Genomic DNA, 23,356 nt, shown 5'->3' with positions numbered 1-23,356 from the left:
CACACAAACTTCAAACGGGACATTAGAATAATTTCATGTTAGTATCTTTTTTTTTTTTGCCTGTCCTGTTTGGATCTTTAGCCATCAGAACTGTTGTCTGAAGGCCCAGAAAGATGCCAAGTGGATTTACTTTACCAACTGGATCATCATGGCCTTGCCATATTGGTCCATTTGATTGACCTTTATTATAATTATGTATTTATTTGATTTGATTTTCCAGTTGTTACAGACGGGACAGACATGACTGGGGGATAGGACAGGGAGAAAGAATGAAAGAAAGAGAGGGAGAGAAAGAAAAATAGAGGGGAGACGAGATGGTGAGAAAGGGGGGAAGAGAGAGAAAAAAAGAAAGAAACACAAACAAAACACCTGGATCACCTGTATGGGGATAAGAAAAAACAGATGAGAAAACAAACAAAACAGAGCAACATAATAAATACAACATCATCACAATAAACTAGTTAACAGTAGATACTAAATATTACATGTTATTGTGCAGCACGCAAGATCGACAGCACAAAGTGTGCTCCGAGGTAGCAGCCAAGAAAGGTATAGTTTGTGTCTGTGAAAACCTGTGTGTACACCTGTGTGGATCGGCACGCTTGTATTCAAAAGGTTTCTCCATGTAATGATCTGCTAGGGAGTGTGGGGAGCCATAGCCCCATCCCCCAGGGTATGAAGCAGGTATGGAGGAGATCCAGGCCCCAGACATCCAGAGGCCCCAGAATACGAGGACCCGAGGAGAACCACCAGGAGGACAACCGTGCCACCCTCCTGGGAAGAGCTGAGGAGAGCCCCAAATGTCTTTTCTGTGATTACTTTAAATCATTGGTGAGATGATAATTTGTTTTATCAAACTCAAATCAACTCACTCGCACAAAATTAGTTTAATTTACTGCAATCTCAAGTCGGGTGTCTCAGTACACACACATCCAAAGAACAAACAAAACAACACAGTGTTTGAACAGCGGTGCCATTAGTGGCACCATACTCACTGACTGATACAGACACTAGCTGAAGCCGACTGAAGCTGGGTTTGTGCAGCTGAGCTGTTGCTGCAGCTTTCCTGACTCACATTCAGTGCCAGTATGTCTCCTATTGAACATGTCTGGGATACACTGGGTCAGCATGTTCATCAGACGCAGCCACAACCAATCAACACAGCACAGCTGCCGCCTGCACTCACCCAGAAATTAGTTTTCTTCTGAAGATCTGGGACACTATTGTGTCCTTCTTCCTGGATAAATAAAGCTAAATCATTTTTAATACATTGTTTATATAAAACAGCTAAGACATAATTTAGTTGATTTTCTTTTTCATTTAAATGTTGAAAAAAAAAACTTGGTGGCAACACGCAAGTTTTCGATATTGTTTTGTAAAATCCCAAAGTTCCATGTAAAAGACCTGAGCACATGACACCAGCATGGACTACTTTCCTCTTTTTTATGATCTAATAACTGATATGAAAGGAAAGCTAACATTAGAATATAGAATTTTCTTATTTTTGGTCATTTTTGACTAGAGGCTGAAATAAAATCATCTCAATTTCAACGTCTCTCTGATCGAAACTGTTTAAAGCTGTTTCGGGTAGATCTCCTCATGAAACAAAACACTTTTGGAATTAAAGGCTGAAATAGGATTATTATATATTTGGTTTATTGTTTACAGTTTATGTAGGTTTTAAAAATCTATCAGTTTTTCTTTAAGTCTCAGCATCTTGCCAAAAATATTAACCTGTGTTTTGTCCCTTTTAGGCCTTCATCTGTATGTAGGCCGTGTCAGCTGAGCGAGCGTCACTGCAGGCAAACAAAGCTGAAATTCTTTTCGGACGTCTGCTGATGGTGCAGGCCCGGGCAGACGGTTGCTCGTCTGTAGCTCACATTGTTGTACCGCCATGCAATATGAGTCATCGACCACAAGAGATCTCCTCATGGACGCTCCAGAGCTGCCAACACCCACCACCAACGGCTGTCCACTGGGTTATAAAAGCCCTCCTACGTAGAAATAGTCCATGCTGGTAGATAAAAAGCACTTTTCAAAATGTTTTTCTCTGTGTGTGTGTTATTGTGTCTGTTCATGTAAGAAAAACTAAAAAATATGTGAGGGGAACAGATTGTGTTGTCATTGTAAACTACTGTACACTTGTCTCTCAATAAAAATATTAAAAAAAAAAAAATGTTTTTCTTTTATGGGTAAGATTCTATTCAGTAAAGTATTATGTAACATCCATTAGAGAAACTACTGCTAATTAAAATTTTTATTAGAAGAGCACAACAGCTCAGTCCAAGGAAAATGAAATATTTTTAAAGCACTTTCCTTAAACCTGCATGTATTTGCTTTGGTGTGATCCCACAATGTGGTGATTCTAAAAATAATTAACAGTAGTTTAGTGTTTCTGGCTTGTGAAAAACAGATTTATTAAGCCCAAGATTTTAATATATTATGATTTGCTTAATATGTATTGGTTTTGGTAAATTCTTCTTAAGAATTTTTTTTTTCTCTATTTAACTTCAGTGTTGGTGATGTTTTCCCACAGACTGTACACTAAAATTCCTTTGCGCACTTACCAACCAACAGGAACCTCAGAGATCCAGGCCAACCCAAGCCAATATGCCCCCTTAGGTGAATTCTACTGATATACTTTAATTTACAAACATTCTTACAATTTGGTAATGTAAATCTTAACCACCCATATTGCCATTAAGCTATTGCAGTATAACATCAGTCTAATTATTCCTGTCACAGTACTTTAGTGTTCTGCAGAAATTGTGGTGCCCAGCATTACTAAGGACACTGAAACCATGAAGAGCTTTTGCATCTAGTTTTTAAACATAACCTTATTTGAAAACTGCAAAACAAATGGATATGTGTTAAGGATATTATCTGCTCAAAGTCAACTGTCCCAATGATGATCAGTTCATTGATCCATTTCTGAACAGCAAAGTGACCTGAGCCAAAGGCCATCGTCAAATGACTCTGTGGCGGGGGCGTGGTTTGCTGGCCTGCTGCAGAGGAAGGGTGACACAGTGAGCTCTCTGGGCGGCACAGAGGCGGGGAGGCAACAGGTGTATGGGACTGTGTTTATGAGGGAGATGTCTTTTTGTGTGCCCACAGTGAGCTGGAGCAAATGATGCTGGCAGAGAGACGGAGTGGCTGCGTCCGAGGCGGGTGCCAAAAAAACGCAGATTATTTTCAAAATAAAAAGACACTAAGCATAACCCGTGTGTGTGTGTGTGGGTCCTGTGTCACAGACTACCATCAAAATTACAGTAGTTGCCTATCTGTCTTCAGTGGTCTGCTGCCAACCCTGCCAACCAACTACAGCTTCTTTCCTCACCACCACCACGCTTTTTTCTCTGCTTTAAGAACTGGAATGTATCTTTTGTTTGAGAATGTGATAACTGTAACCCACATAATATCCCTTAGGGATTAATAAAGCATGCTGATTCTGATTCTGATAAGATTGCTTAAAAATTCCTTTTTTCACCTAACAAGTGCAACAATCTGTGTGGAAAGTGTTGTCAATCCTTTATTGTTATTAGGGAGGCTTGCTTACACATAAAGTAAGTACTTCAAAACTGATCATGTATAAATCAGTGGATGAACAAGTTTAACATCCTGAGTAAGTCACTGAAACTGGTAACCAATAGAAAACCCCTATCCTTTAAACAGATTTTAACTTATTTTCATTTATTGTGTCTATTATTATTTTGTCACAGTTTTACATTCTTAACCGTTTAGCTTTATTTATCTATGCGTGTATGTATTTTTCTATGTATTTATGTTTAAAAAATTTACAAAGGGAAAAAAAAATCAAACCAACATTCGGTAGCCATCTTTGGTGTTTTACTGCCCCCTGCTGGGAAACCCCGTGCACATGCTAAACCTACGTCACATCCGCACAGTCTCCAGTTGAATTCAGTGGACGAACATGGCGGTGCGTTTGATTAATCTGCTACCATCCAACCTGAAATATGAAGTGTTTCAGCTTTCGCACACCAAGTTATGACTTTGAAACGGGTAGGTTACGTTACAATTTACTTATTTTTACATTAGTCGCGTTTTAAAGTTTTACACGCCGCGTTTCTTTTTCGTTTCTTCAAACTGGCTGCTTCACACACATGGCAGACTGAGTTTAACAACAGCCGGTGTTTCTTACTTCGGGCCCACAGGCTGAAAACATTTTACGGTGTTGTGAAAATCCTGCAGACCTTTCCAGCGAGGCTCAGCCTGCGGTGGCTCTGTCCTTTCCTGTTGTGTCTGCTAGAGAAATGTGAGGCTGTTTGAGGCCCTGCTGTGACCCATCATGGCAGGGTTATAGGTAAACCTCAGACAAAGTAAAACAGATTTTAAAGTGAGTGATTTTAGTCATTTTGGTTTTCAGTGTATCAAATAGTTGTCTCTGTACATTTGTGTTTATTCAGGTAGCTGGATTCTGCATTAATCCACAGGGGCAGTGCACGAAGGCTGGCCGCTGCCGTTGATGGCATATGGGTAGTGTTGGGAAGGTTACTTTTAAAATGTATTCCATTGCAGAATACAGAATGCATGCCCCAACGTTTCTTGCCAGAGACAGAGAGAGGCGTTGAAAGGCTGCCCCAACGGAACTTATTGTTTTCGGAGGAAAACACGAACACGGAGTACAGTCGAGTCTTAATAGCTTACTTACAACTGGGCTCGTCAGGCTCTCTTCTTGGCTGCAGTGGTTATTATTATATTTACATGCTTCCAGCTCCCGTTTTTCCTTGATGACAACTCGTACCTTTCCACTCGCCTTTTTCTCCCTCCTCGCGCTCACAGACCCATTACAAAGTAAAACAATTTTAAAGTGAGTGATTTTAGTCATTTTGGTTTTCAGTGTATCAAATAGTTGTCTCTGTACATTTGTGTTTATTCAGGTAGCTGGATTCTGCATTAATCCACAGGGGCAGTGCACGAAGGCTGGCCGCTGCCGTCGATGGCATATGGGTCACGAGATGTGACCATGGTAATTTCTTCATCATAATCTTCCCTCTTGTAGTTGGTTTGCAGACCTTTCCAGCGAGGCTCAGCCTGCGGTGGCTCTGTCCTTTCCTGTTGTGTCTGCTAGAGAAATGTGAGGCTGTTTGAGGCCCTGCTGTGACCACTCGCTGCAGGGTTGTAGGTAAACCTCTGACAAAGTGGACAGGTTGTTTTGTTTTGTTTTAAGTGATTTATCAGTTACAAAGCAGGCATTCCTTATTTCTGTGCATTACTAATGTTCACACACAGACGGCGTAAAAGACAAGCAGCTTCAAGGTGTGAAAAGATGTGTTAAACCTTCTGCAAAGAGACTTTTGGTCCTGATGAATCTGAAACCTTCAGTATTTCTAAAAAGTTCAAAAATACTGTCAGAAGTAAAGTTAGGTAACATTTCAGGCAAAATTCCTTGCTGAAGTTTACAGATGCTAATATTTGAAATGGATCTCAAACCACGTAAACCTCACATTTATCTTTCTCTGTGTTTACACAGGCGGCTGGCTTCTTCAGGAATGACTCATAAAGAGTAGCACATGAAGATGGGCAGCTGCCATCTTCAGTTGTAACCGCGTGGACCACGAGTTGCAAATAAGGTAATCTCTCCATCGCCATCTTCCGTCACACATGACGTGAATGTGTAGGTGGTGTGCAGACTTTCCAGCGAGGCTCAGCCTGCAGTGGCTCTGTCCTTTCCTCTTGTGTCTGCTAGAGTAATGTGAGGCTGTTTGAGGCCCTGCTTTGACCGTTCGCTGCAGGGTTGTAGGTAAACCTCCAACATTATTTTACTCTGTTTAAATTGAAGCTGAAGGCTTGTTGTAACACTCGAGCGTTGTATTTTAGCTTCTTTACTGAACCTGTTTTTCTATTTTCTGCACAGGAGAAACCACAGCATGTGTCTGCTGTTGATGTCTCAATAGACGCCAAGTGGTACGTTCACCTGGACATCTCTTAACTGTAATAAGCAGCAGCAGTTCTGGACTAACACAAAGGCTCTTTCATTAAATCCAGAAGTGCGAATTGTTTTAAGGTCCTCTCACAGAGGCCTCACTCATTACCTACCACTAAATCCTGTGTTTACAAAAAGAATTACGTGTTTAACATCAGTAAGATATTTCTGTTAAATGCGCCATGTTTCAGCATTTAGACGTCAGGTGCAAATAAATAAACAAATGTTTATTTAGTGAACTTTTGTGTGTGTACGTTTAGTCCGGCTCAGTCAGGTTGTTGGGTGATGTCTCTGTTTGCACATAAACAGTTCTGTAAATGAAACCTGTGCTTCTCGTCTTTTCTAGCATGGCAGTGCTTCCAGAGAAAAGCTCTCCAGTGCAGATGGTTGTTGTTGCTCAAAGCGCCAGAGATTTAAGAGTCTGGCCTCACAGGTGAGAAAATGAATCCATGAATATCTGACATCTTTTTATTTTTATTTTTTAAAACCATTTTACTAAACTGTCTTTTTTTTTTTTCTTCTTCTTAAATTTGTTCTCTGCAGATTTCATCCAGAGAGCCGGAGAACCAGTTGATCAAGCAAAATAAATAAATATTAAAATATTTTTTATTGCACTGCTTTAGTAATGTACAGGTTGACTGTCATTTGAAGCACTTGTTGGTTAAGTTGACTTGCAGATTTTGTGGTTAAATGTTGAAAGAATCTGTGACACTAAAGAAACTAGAAAAATGTATTTGCACAGAGATAAATCGATTATAATCTGTTCTACGTTTAAACACATGAAAGTGTTCAACCAATTGAAATGAATACTAGAGAAACATTAAAATAAAATCATGAAAATGGATTTTGTTTTATTTATCTTATTCCTTCGAGGAGCCGGAGCAGGTGACGTTGGGAAAAAGTTAAAACTGCTGGCTAAGGCTAAATGTAAATTCAGTAAAATTGTAATTCACATCGTCAGTAATGACACATTAGACCTGGAGTGACATGTTTAGCTGCTTGTTCTCCATAAATTGCTGGCTGTCTGAGTGGTGTCCAAAAAACCGATGTGGGCTTTATAGATAATTGGGAAACTTTCTGGAGGAAACCTGGTCTTGTTAGGAGAGACGGCATCCATCCTACTTTGGATTTTGCTCTGCTCTCATTTCTAGAAATCTGGCCAAATTTATTAACCCTCCAAAACGTGACTATCTAGAGTTGGGACCCGGAAGCAGAGTTGCAGTCTCACACGCCTCTGCAGCTTCTCTGCTCCTGTTATCCCGCCCAAAACCCCATCCCCTTAGAGCTGGGTGGAGAACTCCAGGCCTGAAGGTCCTGTGTCCTGCAGGTTTTAGATCTCACCCTGGGTCAACACACCTGATTCAAATGGTTAGTTCATTACCAGGCCTCGGGAGCACTTCAAGACAGGTTGAGGAGGTAACTTAACTATTTAAATGATCTGTGTTGAATTAAGGACACATTTGAAACCTGTAGGACACCTTGAGACCTGGAGTTCCCCGCTCCTGCTTTGGACAGAAAACCCAAACAGACTAAAAACCAGCAAAAAAAAAAAGGATTTAAACACAAAATATTACAGAGACAGAACAATACAGTAACCAAAACGGCACTAAGATGTAAAACAGTGAAATACGGATTATTAAACAGAGGTCTCTCTTCTCTGCAGAATTTGTTAAATGCACATTTATCTGTCTACTGATTGAATCTGTGATGGGTAACCAGCTTGTCTTCTTCTGGCTGCTCCCTTTAGAGGTGGCCACAGCAGATCTATCATACTGGTGGTGGCCAGAGGGCCCGGTGGCGCCAGTGTCCGGCAGCCTCACCTCTGTCAGTGCGCCCCAGGGCAGCTGTGGCTACAATCTAGCTGCCATCATCAGTGTGTGAATGGGTGAATCACTGAATGTAGTGTGAAGCGCTTTGGGGTCCTTAGGGACTAGAAAAGCGCTATACAAATGCAGGCCAGGCAGGCCAGATCTTTCCTCTGTCACACCAACATGTCCTCCTTCAATACATCTATTAAATCTTCTCTGTGGTCTTCCCTTTCCTCGCCTGCCTGGCAGTTTCATATTCAGCCTCTTTTTGATACCCTCCAGCCATAAATGGCTTGTGGGGTATTGTCAACACCGTGCTGGCCTGGGTGAAGGGACAGTTTGTGAATGCGATAACTGGAGAACGATTGGAGTTGATTTGATACCGTAGGTACATCTATTGAAAATCTTGTAGACTTCAAATCTCAGTTTTCTGATAAAGTCGTGACTGTGTTAACAAGGTGACAGGATTTTGAAACTAATACCAGAGGTGTATCTAGTAGGATGCTGAGGGGTATGATGGAGTATTAGGGACACATTAAGAAAAAAAATATTGAAAAAAGTACTATTTCAAGATAAAAAGTTAAAACGTGGGGATTACAGTTGTTATTTGAAGACAAACTGTCATGGCTGCTGATGCCCTCTGCAAAATGTTTTGTGTAGATGCTTTGTGTAGTGGGATTAGCAGCTGTGGAGGTTTGTCCCAAAACAACTAATTCTGCCTAAATGTTTAATTCTGCATTACATCCACGTGAGGGCGCCATTGCACTACATGTAGGCACTAAAGGTTAAAGACCTGTTTGACTTTAAAGCGTGACCGTGATCTAATTGGGTTTCTCTGTTTATCTAACACTAATAAATTGATATGACAAGTTTAATGGCTTTTAACGGCCTTTACACAGCAGTGAGACATTTTTAGTCTGTGAACGAGGCGGAAATGAACCAACACCTTTTTAAAGTGTAAATAAACCTATTTTAATGTATCCCAAGAGATTTCCATTTAAAACTGGTTTATTTTTAAGCTATAATTTAATTATTGGTGGTAATAAATTATATGTTTTGCATGGTTTTCTGTGTAAAAAGTGTGTGACGGACGTGACGTGTGAGTTTCGATTTCGTCCTGACTTCCACGGGGCTGTGGAGTAAACAAAGCCGGTGTCATGAAGACAGAGAAGTGAGAAGTAACAGTAAGTTGTGGGTCGTCAGATCCTCGGTGTCTGTCTGTTTCTGGTATCTTTACTGAAACTATGATGGAGTAATCTCAAGAATCAGCAGGAGCAGTGTTCGTAAAAAAAAAAAGTTTAGAGGGGTTTAAAAAATGAAGTTTTTGCTTTGCAGTGGCTGCACATCATACCTGCACATCTTTTATTCAGTTTTGCGGGTCAGTAATGCTAATCTGCACATGTTTTGTGTCTATGACTGACCTCAAAGCGCTACTTTCACTTTCGATTAAACTAAGTAAACGCGACAGATCCCGTGCTTTGTCTCTCTGGCACCAGAAAGTAGAAAACAAGTGAGTCTCAAGGGGTTTCCAGCTCCTTCCTGGAGATGCATAAGCAGGGGGGCCTGGTTAGGCGGTTGGGGGTTCCAGGTGTTTCACCAGGTGACAGGACAGCTGAAAAACATCGGTTCATTTCCTCAGACCTAAGCACGGAGGAGGGGAGGTGCTGTAGGTGTGGTGTGCCCCTCTCACCAGCCCGGACAGGCCGTCATCATAGTCCAGGACCAGAGGGTGAGTCCACCTGGAGCTCAGCTGGCCTTAAACAGGGGGTCAGGTGGAGGTGAAGGTGTTTGCTGTGGGTTGGACGTTTCTGTGTGGATAATAATAATTTCAGCCATTCAGGGTGCATTAATCTGTGGTACTTTAGCGCCCTCTGTAGGCATTAGAATGAAATGCAACAACAGTAAAATTGCCTCCGCGCTCCCGTTTTTGTCTTGGACTATGATAGAGTAGCTTTGCATGATTCACAGGTCAAAATAGTCTTTCTTTATCTGATCCTGGGTCCTCATGCAGACCCTCAGTTCATCCTCTGAAACAAGCTGTGCAGTGAATATTGTTGTTTTTACTTCAGTTTTATTTAATTTAGTTTGCAGAGTGGGTTTATTTACCAGCACTAGGTGAGAGGAATAAGGGATTTGATTATATGTTATTACAGTGAATCAGGACACTTTAACGCCCAAGTTGAGGCTATAAAATAATTTTAACATCTTTTTTTTAACAGTTCCTGCTGAGTTTAGCAGACTGATGTGCTGCAGATCGATGATCAACAGTGTCATTTAACCGTGAAAATGTCTGAGGTAACTTGAACATTTACTGTTATTTATGTTCTATTAGGTCAGATTTATCCTTTATGTATTCATGCTGTTGGTCCTTCTCTCCCTCTCCCTTGTCCTCAGATGGATTTCCCAGTGGAGGCAACACTACATTTGAAAGAGTTTCAAGATGAGAGAGAAGTGAAGAATATCCTCAGGTTGCATGGCTTTGAGATGCATGATCTAGGAGAAGGTCAGGTGCGTGTAAAGGGTCATTTTTCTAAGCTCAAAGAGGTAAAGGCTAAATTAGAACAGCTTCCCTTATCACAAACCAAGATGTCGCCATCCTCTTCATCCTCACCAACCCCAGTTGCATCTTCTGGAGCCATTCCCAAAAACTACAGTCACAGAGACAAGCCCCCACACGCTGCTCTATCTTCCCCCACCTCCTCCTCATCATCAGCGCCAGGCCCTTCTCGTAGCCATCCAGCCTCTCATGGGTACGCTGCAGGCTCGTCCCCAGACCAGCGTGGTTCCCTCAGGCACGGAGAGAAGACTTTTGTCATTGATGCAGATGTGTTCAAGTATGCTGACCGGTTCAGGAAAAAAGAAATGGACAGCATCCTGATCAGCCATGATGTGAAAATGAAAGCACAGGATTGTGGTGATATGGTCAACATCACTTTAACGGGGGGGAACTCAAAGATAGCACTGAGTAAAGTGCAGAGCCTTATGGTTTCTCTTAGCAATACACTACGCACACAGGAAGTTCCTCTGCAGGACATGTCTGATGATGGCAAAATGCTTTTAACGAAAATTAAGAAAAAAGGAAACGTCGACGGTTCGGTGCTGGTGTGCGAGATGGGCGACAGGCTTCATCTTATTGGCTCATCTCGCGAGAGCTTCTTGTTAAAGCAGAGGTTGCTGGATGGGCGTGACCAGCACGGACGCACGGGGAGAGCCTCAGCTAAAGGCTCCAGAGGAAGGAGCAGCTCCGCTCCACCGACTAATCGCAAGAGCACAGAAACAGCTGCCAACCCTGATACATCGCCCGGTGGAGCCACAGGTTACTCCCCATCGAAGCACCAGGATGATGAACAGAAAGATGCCACAACTGGGCGGGAAGTTGATGCTTTCCACAGTCGGCCAAGAGTGTGGTCTCTGTCCCGTGAAAATAAAGATGCAAAGAGGGTCAATGGTAACCCGAAAGAGAGAGAAAGTAAACCTCCACCTCAGAAGTCATCCAGGTTAAATAACCTTTTAACATTGAATGAGATAAAGAACAAATTAAAAAAGATAAATAGAAATTTTAAAAAGAAGTGAGAGAGAATCTCTCTTGACACAAAACAGAGCACCGCTGCTCTTCTTGTGTGTGAGTATTTAAAAGGGTCTAAATGCATTTTTTTTTTCTTACTGAGTACCTGTGTGGTGTTACACCACTAATCCTGAAACCAGGGCTCAAGCTTGAAAGGAATATGCGTTTGCCTTTTAAGGAAATGCAACCTGGATCAGTGGTTAGCTTAGCCTAGCATAACGACTGGAGAATGACAATAAACCTGTTTGTTGTTTATTTAATCCAGACAAAACACGTGTTTTGTGGGTAGAATATGTCCTAGCCTGGTGCTGTTTCTGCAAAGAATAATTTGACATTTAAAAAAAACAAAAGATTTAAAATTAATCTACATATTCTGAAAAGAGACAGAAGGTTTTATTTTATTTTTGCAGATGCCACCAGTGTGTCTGACTTGGCTCTGTTAAACTAACAATACTGAAACAGAGCTCATCATTCAAACGTCTAAAAGCATCTGAAACCAGAAGTAATAAAATGTCTGCATAAAGCACGAGACTGTGGACCTCCCCACCACTAAAAAAACACACATCAGTTTCCTGTTTAATAATTACATACAACAACAGAGGAGGTAGAGGTGAGCCCTTCCTTCTTCCCCTTTTCTGAGACTGCTGGTCAATATGTAGTGGATGGAGCCACCCAGTGATTAGTCATTTTAACGAAACAGCTCCATCCTAACTTTTTTGTTATTATCTGAGGAGTTTCAAACCTCACTGTTACTTAAAATTAACTAAATGAATAAATAGTTTGTGTAGTGTTGTGAGCAAACTTTCAAAATGCAAAGAAATGTGAATCAATGTTCTGTTCAAACAAGAAAACAAAAGCTGTTTTCATGTTTAAGGAGCTTAAACCAAAGGACTGTTTCTGTTCATTTTCTGTTGATGATTGAACTGTTTTATTGCTGCTTTTTTTACACTCAGACTTGTTAGATGATGGTGTAATCTGTCAGTCGAAGGTCAGGCCGATGGCCGGGTCAGATCTAGTTATCCTCTGGTGACCCTTGAATGAAGGCGGTCATTTATGCTGTTCAGACTTTGGGAGATTTTCCAGAGGTTCATTTGGATAAAGTCCAGACTGCTTGAATAATGAAGGTTTGTGCCTTAAACCTATCAATGCTGGCAGATACACCACTACCAGTACGCCTATCTTTATAATATCAGCTGTGTAGATGTACCAGTTTATCTCCGTTGTTTACCTTTAACTTTTTTTAATACTTTAAGTGTAAACATTGATTTATTTCTGTTTTGTGGTGCAATTTTCTGATTTTGATTCTGACACAACACTCTTCAAAAGTAGATTTTTTAAACATTTTAAACACTAAAAATAAGCTTTACATAAAAAGGATTACACACTGACATGTGCAGAGGAGGGATAATGGATATACTGGACATGCTTAATATGAAGGGGTAAAAGAGGAAGACCAGGATGTCGTGACGGAGGACATGCAGAGGGTCGGTGTGACAGAGGGGGATGATAAGGACAGGGAGGACAATGAGACTAACTGAAAATACCATGACTCTGTATTTAATAGTTAATGAAACGTTTTTATTGTCAACTCAGTTGACTGACATCTCTTAATCGTTATTTTTGATGGTCGCACCACCATTGTTTAATATTTTCACACATCAGTATTTGCTCTGGATCATAATGGCTCACTGAAATGCAAAGTATGTGAATGTATAAACCAGTGAATAAAAAACAAGCACTGTGCACATTTTAAGGTTACGCGATGTTTATGAAATGTGATGCATCTGTGTTTTTCTTCTGGATCTTTTAGTGACTGTGTGCTCTGTGCTATCACATTTTCCCTGTAACACCAATGGAGTCAGAAAAAGATGAGGGGAAGCCAGAGCAGGAAGTGAAAAAGTCTCTGACGTTGATCTGACCTGAGAGAGGAAGTATTGATGAGGATCTAACAGGCTCACTGTAATAACTGAAAGACCAGCTGAGTGTTTGAGTGGATTTTGCTGCCATTTTGTGGTAATAAATTTAGGATTGGACACTTAAAGGAGACTAGAGGATGTCAAGAGGTAGATGAACGCCCTGCAGTAGGTAGGCGTTTTGTTTTTCGGTCAAAAAGTCCCTTTACACGTCTATTTTCCAGTAAGTGTATGTATCAAGTGTAAATCATAAAGACCACACACTGATGACTATGATTATGATTCAAAGGCTGTTTTTTTTACGTAATAATGAAAACACATTAGTATGGTGAGAAATGTCTCCACGCAGCCTCATGTTGTGGTTTCCCTGTTTTGTTATCGGTCTGTTGCTAGGTTCAGTCACACACTGAACATGAAATCAAATACTGACATATTTTTTATTCATCAAGACAGAAAACTTAAAGATAACCACTTTTACTTCAAGGATTAGAGTAGCCACATTACACCAATCCCATCTCAACCTCGAGTTAGTGCTTTACTGAAGCTTTCAGCTGTTTCATAGACTTCATCAAATGACTTTTGTGGGCATTTTTTATCATAAAGACTCCCCCATTCATGCTGACTTAAAGGTTAAGCAAGTTGATTCTTAGCATTAAATCTGAAAACCACAGACAACAGCTTCAGTGTCTGAAAAGTATAGGAGAACGTGAAAAATGCATTCTTTTTATTGACCACCAGGGGGCGACACTTCTAGATGCAAAAAGATTTCCAGTTGCATAGTCTATGGGAAAACAACCCTCAACTTCCTTAATCTGTGACCACAGTACACTTTTTGGATGAATTTTCTGCTGAATTAATTAGGGAAATTAAGTGAATTATGGTCACTAGTGCTTAAAGAGCTACAGTGTTTTTGGCCTGTTTGTGATGCTGGAAAGCTTACATACAAAGTCACAGGGGCTGTAGATGTTGTTTAAATGCTAAAAATAGTCAGTGCTAGTGTTTTGCTAGGTGGTTGCTATACAGTTATGATTAAAATTTTGTGGATATAAATTACATAGTTATTGCTGAGCTACTGACAAGAAATGAAAAAAAAAAAAAAAAAACAGGTATTTTTTAGCCTGTTGCTAGGTGGTTGCCAGGAAGTGTAATGGTGTCATAATATACAATGCATAATTCAGCACTTGTGGATATAAATTAGATGTTACTGTCATCAAATAAAAATGATATAATGTATTAATTTGTTTCCGGTGCATTAAGACTTTTTAGGTTGTTGCTAAGTGTTCATAGCATGATGTCATCATTATATCTGAAATAGATAAGAACCTTAAGAGGCTAAGATGTACCTGCGCACTGAGTTTGTTAAAGTGCTGAAGGCATAGGAGGAGTTTTTTAAATCCAGTTTGGTGAATTGACTGACTCTTAGTGCTTTTCTACTCTACTTGAGCACTTTATAGAAAGTAAAAGTACTTTATAGACAGAAACAAAGACACAGGTTAGAGATTTTGTGTCATAGCCAGAGTATTAGAGTAAAAAAGAACAATTATCCAGGGCATGGTGACCAATCACAAGTCATTAGCCAGTGAGTGTGTGGATTTACCAACTTGATTCATGGTGTGACTGACTGTGGTCTGACTTCAGGATATGGCATAAAGCTCGCACCCTAAAAACATTTTTCCCAAATATGGTTTCTATCATTTAGAAGTACAAGTAGTTGTTAACACACTGATCAGGGTTCAAAAGTTCCCTTTTCTTGTAAATAGACAGGAAAGTTTAGTTAACCCAGATCATGTGTATAATTCTTCTTGGATAATTGGTTGGGTAAGTGGGGATTGCCAAAATATGTCCATTTCCTAGTGTGCACGTTCTTACTTCCTCTCCTCACATTTTAATCTCTTCCACAAGAGATACAAGCGGAGGAGGCAAGGGAGGACAGGAAATTGAAGTAACAGGCATTTAACAAAATGAGACATCCTTTCCATGATTGTCCTTAAGCACATTTAAAGGACAATATAAAACCAGGCTTCTTCGCCCAGAGGAGTCGCCGCTTGTTGGTCACTGGAAAAAAAATGCAGGTTTAAAAAGCACTTCCACACTATATTAGAGCAAAACGTTTATGGTTTTTCATAAAGAGCAGCTTCTTATCCTTATCACAGACTCCATTTATCAAAGAGACAGTACAGGCATGGATTTGGCTCATCATGGCAAAAACAGTCCAACTGAGTCATGCAGTCACTTGTCTGTGCTTGGAAAGATAAGTGAGAACTGCAGGAGCATGTTGGAAATGCAGATTGAGTTTAGACTCACTGACTCGGTGCTGAGAGGAATCCAGATATAATCATCTGAATGTATAAGTTCATCCAAATGGGCTAAATGGGCTTCAAGGTTTGAGAATAAATACATTTTTAGACATCTGTTCATCAAGTCTTTGGTCTTACTCTATACTTAGACACATTTAGAGGAAGTGATGTTTTTTCGTCATTTTCTACACATCACCATTTTTATCTGAACATGCTCCTAATAAAGGCTGAAGATATAATTAATCAAAGTCAACTGAAAGCCAAATTCATCATTAACCACTGAGAAAAGGTTGAATATACATATATATATAAATGAGACTGCCACGTTTATAAAGCGAAGCTAATGTGGAAGCGTCTGAAATACCTGCATTATTTCTGATCACCAGCAGGGGGCAATGTTTTAGTTTCAAAAGGGAACTCCACTGTATTGATTTCTGTGGAAAATTGACCTAACTGCTCACTTGATTTCAGACCCCAATAAACACTTTCCTGATTAGTTACTGTCCTCAATCTCTACTTTCAAGTCCTATTTAAGAAGAACTGATGCTCTTTTTGTGAATTACAGCCCCATTTAGAGACAAACAGACAATAAAACAGGGAAACGCTTATATGCTGGGAAAGATCTGCCTTTCTAGGCTTCTCAGCCAGATTAACCATTCAACTGAGAAATCTACTTTAAGAAACAAAATTAACTTTGATTTATGTCCCTTGTTTGTTCAGTTTAATTTGTGTGTTTTTGCTACATTTTTTGATGTTTTCTTGTCAGATTGTCAGATAACGGATAAAACACCCAGTGCAGTTGCTCCATGGTGCCAAAGAAGCAGCTTAAAGTATCTTAAATAAAAGATCCAGAATACTAATGCTTGTTTTTGTTATTAGATTTGAAACTGGTGCAGTAATAAGCCCCATGACACTAATGCTTAAAGTTGAGTGAGTGTCAAAGTTATTTTAGCTTGAGGTTCTGACTCTTGAAAAGGCTGTAAAATTAATTAGGTTGCAGTTTTTCACAGAGATTTAACACCTTTTGCAGTTGAGAGAATGAAACGGATCAGGCAATGCAAAGAGTGCCAACCCCACCCCAGTGTACGCACTACAAGAGCCTGAAATTTTCACAGTATGAAGATGAAATTTTGCGTGGCTTAAGTTATTGTAGAAAAAAATTGATGATTCTGAGGGTGTGAGGTGGGAACGTTTCCTAGATTTGAGATCTTGAGTGATCTTGAAGTTAATAGCTGCTTACCGTATGTTGATAGTGGATAAGTCTCGATAATTCTTTTTTTGATTGTCAACCTTTTATCTAAATTTAGCTCTTACTTCATGATCTTTGACTAAAAGCCAAAAATGAGGCAATGTTTAGTCAAAATGGGTTTGGAAATCTGTCTTTGTCAACATTCCTGTAGCTCTGAACTAAATCACCCATACGTACATACTAACATGCTGCTGGAAAACCTTATCTTCACCATCTACAAACTGGAAACTGGTTTGAGAGAAATCTCTGAGGAACATGATGCATTGCTGATGCGGAACTAAGAAAGGAAATGCCACGAGATTAAGACCATTTCTCTACCCCCAAATTAGTAAGGTTAACTGCTCTTGTCTGGCAGCTTCTCAAATGTGAGTTTCTGTTCCTGGAAAGTAAAGATATAAGTAAAAAAAAGCGCACATCTACACACATACACACACAGACACACAAAAAGACAAGGCTGAAAGGCAAGCGCGTTAAGCACTGTTTAGTGACAGCTAAGAAATTTGGACGACTTGTGGCAGGAAGACAGAGCCGGAGGAGGATGCAGAAGCGGTTTGAGCTTTTAAAGATAGCCTCCTCCTATTTATATAGGTCCGTGTGAGGGCACAGGCGAGTGACTGACAGCATGACGTGCTGTAGCATGTTACCACAGCAGTGACTTGACTGAACACAGCCTCAAGACCCAACCAAAGATCACGCCACGCCTACAGCGCACTCTCTACACACTACCGGGTCCCAGAAGTCGAGCATACTTCTCTTTCTTCTTCCTTGAGGTGCTTTCTGTTCCCCCGGGTTTGGTCTGTCTTTTATTTTTTTTGTGTCTAGCGAGTTCAAACAGGGATGGCGGAGCTGGAAGGCCTGGAGTTTGGGAAGTCAGACTTTGTGCTCCTGGACGAGGTCACGATGGAGCAGTTTATGGAAAATCTGAAGCTGAGGTAAGGCCTGAGATACAGTTAGAGAGGAGGAAGGGAGGGGAGGAGGAGGGTGGAAGCAGCTGGATGGTAGAGATGCAGAGGGTTATACTTCACGTGTACCGGATGGTATGTGAAGGAAAACAGCTGGGTTTTACTTTGTTTAGCCAGCTATGAAGGGATAAAAAAAATAAAAGATACATTAAGGTGAATACTGACAGGATTTAACATGTGCAAGTTAAAAAAAAACAAACGGTATAAATTTCATACAACAATACTGATACTAACAGTTTGGCGTGTTGAATTTATAAGCTTGTGGCTAAGAGAGGATGTTACAATAAAACATAAAAGGGGAAAAAAAGACCATGACTCACTTCTACCTCCACGTTCCCGCTCAGCTTCAGTGTAAATGCTTGTGGTTGATCTGTTCACCACCACACCTCGTTCACTGTCAGGGGAAACAAATTACACACATGGCAACAGACCAAACCTAAACAGTTTAATATCCTGATATAACTTTTTTCTGGTTTTGTTTTTATGACCTTTAGCGTGTAAATGCTTTCGGTCCAGACTTTTCTCGCTTCCTCAGAGACCTCTTAGAGGGGCACCGTGTCCTCATTTCAAATTGTGAGAAGTCACACAGCACTTTTTATCCAGGCCGTCGTCATCCTGAAGGATGAGCAGAGGGAGCCAAAACACCAGAATGTCAGACACTGTTAAATGAGACTTAGAGAGAATAATCACACTATATCAGCTGACGTGTGCACAGCTGATGGCTCTAGATGAACATTTTTCACATCACTCTGGCCTAGAGTGTCACCAGAAGCTTGATTAGACTTGTCTGGGGCCAAAGAACAGCTACCAAACTCATAGACAGGTGACAAATTAAAGGAAAAACCTTTAATGGTTATATCTGGTGCCCAAACACCTTATCAGATTCTTCTTCTTTTTTTTTTTCTTTTGATTTTTCAGTGATCTGCAATTTGGGAATGCTACTAAGTACCATCCAGTCAGTCAGAACACTTTTACTGTATGAGCTGACATGAATAACTTGAACGGGGCATGAATTTTAGACACTGAGGTCTGCAATGGTTGCACTCTCTCGGGGGAAAGAAAGTTTGCATTTCTTGGCTGCATTTGGGAGACACTTTATAAATACTTACAGAAACTACACGATTACTGACACCTCTAAATAAAATGTAATATTAATGTAGTTTACTCAATTAATTTGAACTGCTCATTAGTACATAGATTGATGTATTTGACTGCATTCAAATTTTAAAAATAATTAAGGACTAACCCTCATTTACTAATATGTAAAGTAGTTTAACCTATGCTACAGCCATACTAAGGAACATCATGGCTGGGGACTGTGGCACAACCAAAAATAGTGCAATGGTGTGCAGTGAACTTGCAGCCTCGTTGCTTTTTAAATGGTTCTTTGGAAATGAGGACCGGTTTGTGACCACTCGCTGCCAGTTGTTTGAAAGGGACGATCAATTTTAACATAGTTTCAATCCGTCTGTTCCAACACAGATGTGCTACACATAGCTTTTACAGCTACTGCTAATTTCTAACTCTTGTTTGTTGTAGGCAATTCACAAAAAAAAACCCAAACAAAATTTACAACATTCAGTTGCATACATTTCGATACAGTCTGCTATCCGCTTGCAGTTTAATGGGGTCAAGTTCCCAATTACATGCAATCCGTTTGTGATAATACAACAACTGCAACAAATAGTCAAACACTGCAAATATTTTGCTGTCTTTTACAGCTGCTGTCTTCATGCACAGACACAGGATTTAGATCACAATGTCATATGTGCTGGGCAACCTTGTTTTAAAGTAGGTTTACCACTATATAATATATTGTAGGATTATAACCTGAATACAAACACTTTGTAACCAGTTCAGTCAGTCTGAGCTTGTGTGGAGACTTGCTCCCAGCAGGCAATCCAGCCATCACCTTGCAGTTAGAAGTGACCAATCTGGTCACCCAGAGGTTAAGTGTGCAACACCCTGTGCTTGACCCTCTGAGTTGACTTAGGTCTAAGCCACTGGTGAGTTAGACATAACCCCAACCCTGGCCCTAACCAAGAATATCTAATTTTTGCTCTCATTACACTGTTCTGCCAAAGCTTAGCTATCAAGAAACAAATAAAAACTCATTCTAACTGACACAGATTATTATTTTTTTAAACGGTTTAGGGTGGTTTTAGTGTTGGAGTTACCACCCATGATGACTTAAACCTCAAAAGGTAAACCTAATTTTTAGCAGCTGTAACAAACAAATTCTCCAAATTATGAAGAAATCACGTTTTTATCTTATTTTCTTAAATAATTTTAAGAAATTTAAAAGATGCTTGTAGTAGTAGAAACAGGTTTCAGCACTTGTCTTGGAAATGCTTTTGGCCACTTTTGTCAGTTGTTTAAAAACACTATTCTAATTTCCAATGACTGTGATGACAACTAGCATGTAAAAACTGCATAATCATCAAATCTGAATGAAAACTGCTTCAAAACTATGCACAAGATAAAGTTTTTCTTCTTGAGCATTATTATTCTATCAACATCTTTGCCGTTATAAAATTATCCAATAGATTTCAAATTCAGGATTCTCTGATAGAGCCACATCTCCCTCTTGTTTCTCTGGTATAGCTAATTATTGCCTGAATACTCAGGTTGGGAAAACTTAACTATAGACGCTTTCAAACTGACCTTAAATACATAAACCATGCACAGATAGTCCACAAACATAAAAATACAGTGGTTTTTTTGTGTAGTGCAGGAGGACATGCAGAGGGTTTGACAGAAGGGGATGAAAGAACTGTTCCTACTACGGTGACCCCAAGTGGTAACAGCCAAAAGAAGAAGCAGTTTTGGTGTCTGACAGTTAGTAGCATGACTAAAATCAGGAGCACGATCGCAGATTGGAGCAGATAAAATGAAATAGATGCAATAAACTACTCATCCATCTATTTTTAATCGCTGAACCCGTTCAGGGCCTGGAGCGCATCTCTGTTGTCACAGTGCCAGAGGCAGGTGTAATGTTATGTTAACAGTCAATCGCAGGACCGATGCAGAGAGACAGATAATGTTTCACACTCCCATTCACACCACTGATCAGGGAGTGGTTAACACTATGGCCTCATTGCAAAAAGATTCCTTGTTTCCTATCTGCTGGCTGGCTTTTCTCTGAAGAGTTTGTGCATTCTTCCTGTGTTGTTGTGAGTTCTGCCCAGGTACTTAAGCTACTTCTCACATACCAAAAAATAGTTGTTTATTGGTGATTCTAAACTGGCTCTATGGGTGAACAATAAACTAACAAATTACACAACGGTTATAATAAAAGCACGTGCGCAAGTTTTATTATGTTGATGGTCTTTAGGTTAAAGTTTTAGACAATTATGCAAGTGGTCTGAACTTACTTTCATATCCTGGTGGAGCCTGAAACTTAGCCTGATGCAAAGAGCCAGCACAAGCACATTAAATGGAAAACACCATGAAATAAACAGGAATCATTCTTTAAGACAGATTCCAACCTCTGAGTTGAGACACAGCATTTCTGCCACATGTTGAGCAAACACAACACCTACCATCTACAAAGCTACACATGCAACACGACTGTTAGGTCTTATTCATTCTAGCAACCTGTTTATCCTCTGTGGCATGTAGTCTTAACCCCTCCCAGCTCAACAAACCCAGTCAGATTACCCAAGGCTTGGTGACGCCCTTCGAGCCGCAAGTTTCATTTCCTGCTTTCAGCATGCAGACACTTGTGTCACTTCCTGTCAGCTGTGACATAGTGGTGCGTGATCTTCATTTTCATGTGCATTGTGAAAAAATTAATGGCAAATGCAGCTAACTTGCACCTGCATACCTGTTAACAAAAGAGTGAATAAACGACATAATTCTATCTGACATACAGTCCAGACTGGACCACTACAGTCAAAAGGAAATTGGTAGTTAAATCTACAGTAACTGGAGAAGCAGATACAGATAGAAAATATATGACACTGGCTGAGTCAGAAAAAGTATTGAAGAAAGGGGGCTGGGGTAGAGGCGGGTTGCACAGTGGCTTATTCATGCACAAAGGAGCTTAATACATGCATTTGATTTGCTAACTTGCTGTGTAGAAGGGTATAAGTAGATATGAGCTAGCACTAAGATCAGCTGATCTGTGGTTGATCTTGACTCTATGGCTGAATGCTATGTTTTGTGACTTCTTTTAATCTCAAATGTGCACAGCAGGTCTGCAGGTACTGCATTTGGAAAATCTATATCACAAATCTTTAATAACAGCAGGTGTATGTGATTGCCTTTTGTCTTGTCAGGTTTGAGAAGGGCCGAATCTACACCTACATCGGAGAAGTGGTCGTCTCCGTTAACCCATACAGGCAGATGGACATTTACGGCAAAGATAACATTGAAGCATACCGAGGCCGCGAGCTGTATGAAAACCCTCCTCACCTGTATGCAGTGTCTGATGCTGCCTATAAAGCCATGAAGAGACGGGCCAAAGACACCTGCATTGTCATATCAGGTCAGACTAACCTCACTGCTGTTTACTTTCAATAACCTCATAATAAGCTTGTAATGTCTGACTGGTGGGATTTCTGTTCAATGATGAAACCTTCTTTGGTTTCTCTGATTTTATGTTTATTAAATATTTGGAACAATCCGATGAGGAATTAGATCATTTTAACAACTTCAAAGCTACTTAAAGGGAAATTATAGAGAAAACTAAACTTTAGTCAAAATATGAACCCTCTTAAGTATGACTCTGCTTTTCTTCGTTTGTGCCTTGACAAAAATATGGAATTAAAAATGTAAAATTGATTTAGGTGCACCTTGCTAGCACCAGGGTGAACCCCGTTTTGCCTTCAGAACAGACTTAATTTTTCATGACATGGATTCATCAAGGTGCTGGCAGTATTCTTCTAAAACTTTGGTCCATGTTCACATGACATCATCACACAGTTGCTGCAGATCTGTCTGCTGCACATGATGTCATTCACCCATTGCACCACATCTCAAAGGTGATCAAGTGACTGTGGAGCAAATTAGAGTACAGTGAACTCACTTTCATGTCTATAGTAGACATGAAGAGTGAAGTATTGGAATGTGATTAACTGATTAGATACGTTAATGAATAGTTGAACAAATGCGGCTAACAAAGTGGCTAGTGAGTGTAAGTTATCAGGTTGCTATAACTGTTTAGGATTTTTCTATTGTAAAAGTAAATCTTCAACCTAATATGAAAACATTGCACTTAGCACTTAATATCATTGTTAATTCAACAGTTAACATGATAATATGGTGAACATTTAGGTTAAAGCACCATGCTAACATTTAAAACGCAAAGCTAACTAGCTTGTATAGGTTCTCGGTCATTCAGGTCATGGTAGTCTCAGGATCTACACTACCAAAGAAAGCGACTGGACTTCTTTAAGTGTTGTGAAGGCCTTTCAACCCACTTAAAGAAGTCCAGTCGCTTTCTTTATTTTTTTCCAAGGTCCTTAGTTAGCTAGCATGATGCTAATCCCAAAGTTAACTGTTATGTTGGGACATTGAGGTTAATGCTAGAGACAAAAGTTATTTAATTAATTAGGAAAATAATTAACAGTAAGGAAGCACCGATGCTGTACTTGTAACTATACCAAATAAGGTGG

At 40.1% G+C, this 23,356-nt stretch overlaps 2 protein-coding genes and 1 long non-coding RNA gene across 8 annotated transcripts in view; all 3 read left to right on the top strand.

Moving 5' to 3' along the window:
- The first annotated feature begins 3,894 nt into the window (after positions 1–3,894).
- Positions 3,895–6,788, top strand: LOC308384906. Of its 4 annotated transcripts, none has more exons than XR_013969424.1 (6): positions 3,895–4,024; positions 4,429–4,987; positions 5,492–5,591; positions 5,876–5,925; positions 6,291–6,377; positions 6,488–6,788. It is a non-coding gene; the product is annotated as an uncharacterized lncRNA (long non-coding RNA). The 4 variants fall into 4 exon arrangements; XR_013969425.1 differs by having other exon boundaries at positions 3,905–4,812; positions 4,899–4,987; XR_013969427.1 differs by having other exon boundaries at positions 3,933–4,024; positions 4,903–4,987.
- Positions 6,789–8,877: 2,089 nt separating this feature from the next.
- On the top strand, positions 8,878–14,514 carry rbm43 (RNA binding motif protein 43). 3 transcript variants are annotated; one of them, XM_080863347.1, is made up of 4 exons: positions 8,894–8,936; positions 9,392–9,481; positions 9,972–10,047; positions 10,147–14,514. In XM_080863347.1, the coding sequence occupies exons 3-4, from the start codon at positions 10,039–10,041 to the stop codon at positions 11,323–11,325; spliced, it is 1,188 nt and encodes a 395-aa protein (XP_080719473.1). In that variant the 5' UTR covers positions 8,894–8,936; positions 9,392–9,481; positions 9,972–10,038; the 3' UTR covers positions 11,326–14,514. The 3 variants fall into 3 exon arrangements, with proteins under 3 accessions (XP_080719474.1, XP_080719473.1, XP_080719472.1); XM_080863348.1 differs by lacking the exon at positions 9,392–9,481 and having other exon boundaries at positions 8,878–8,936; XM_080863346.1 differs by having other exon boundaries at positions 8,897–9,481.
- Positions 14,515–17,354: 2,840 nt separating this feature from the next.
- myo1g (myosin IG) overlaps positions 17,355–23,356 on the top strand; it is a 65,424-nt gene continuing 59,422 nt past the window's right edge. The window contains exons 1-2 of the mRNA XM_080864008.1: positions 17,355–17,708; positions 22,019–22,227. Of these exons, the coding sequence (XP_080720134.1) occupies positions 17,614–17,708; positions 22,019–22,227 (304 nt within the window). The 5' untranslated portion in view covers positions 17,355–17,613. The remainder of the gene's footprint in view (positions 17,709–22,018; positions 22,228–23,356) is intronic.

Source organism: Rhamphochromis sp. 'chilingali' (assembly GCF_963969265.1).
Source record: "Rhamphochromis sp. 'chilingali' genome assembly, chromosome: 17".
Lineage (NCBI taxonomy): Eukaryota > Metazoa > Chordata > Actinopteri > Cichliformes > Cichlidae > Rhamphochromis > Rhamphochromis sp. 'chilingali'.
This window is presented reverse-complemented; position numbering and strand designations above follow the sequence as displayed.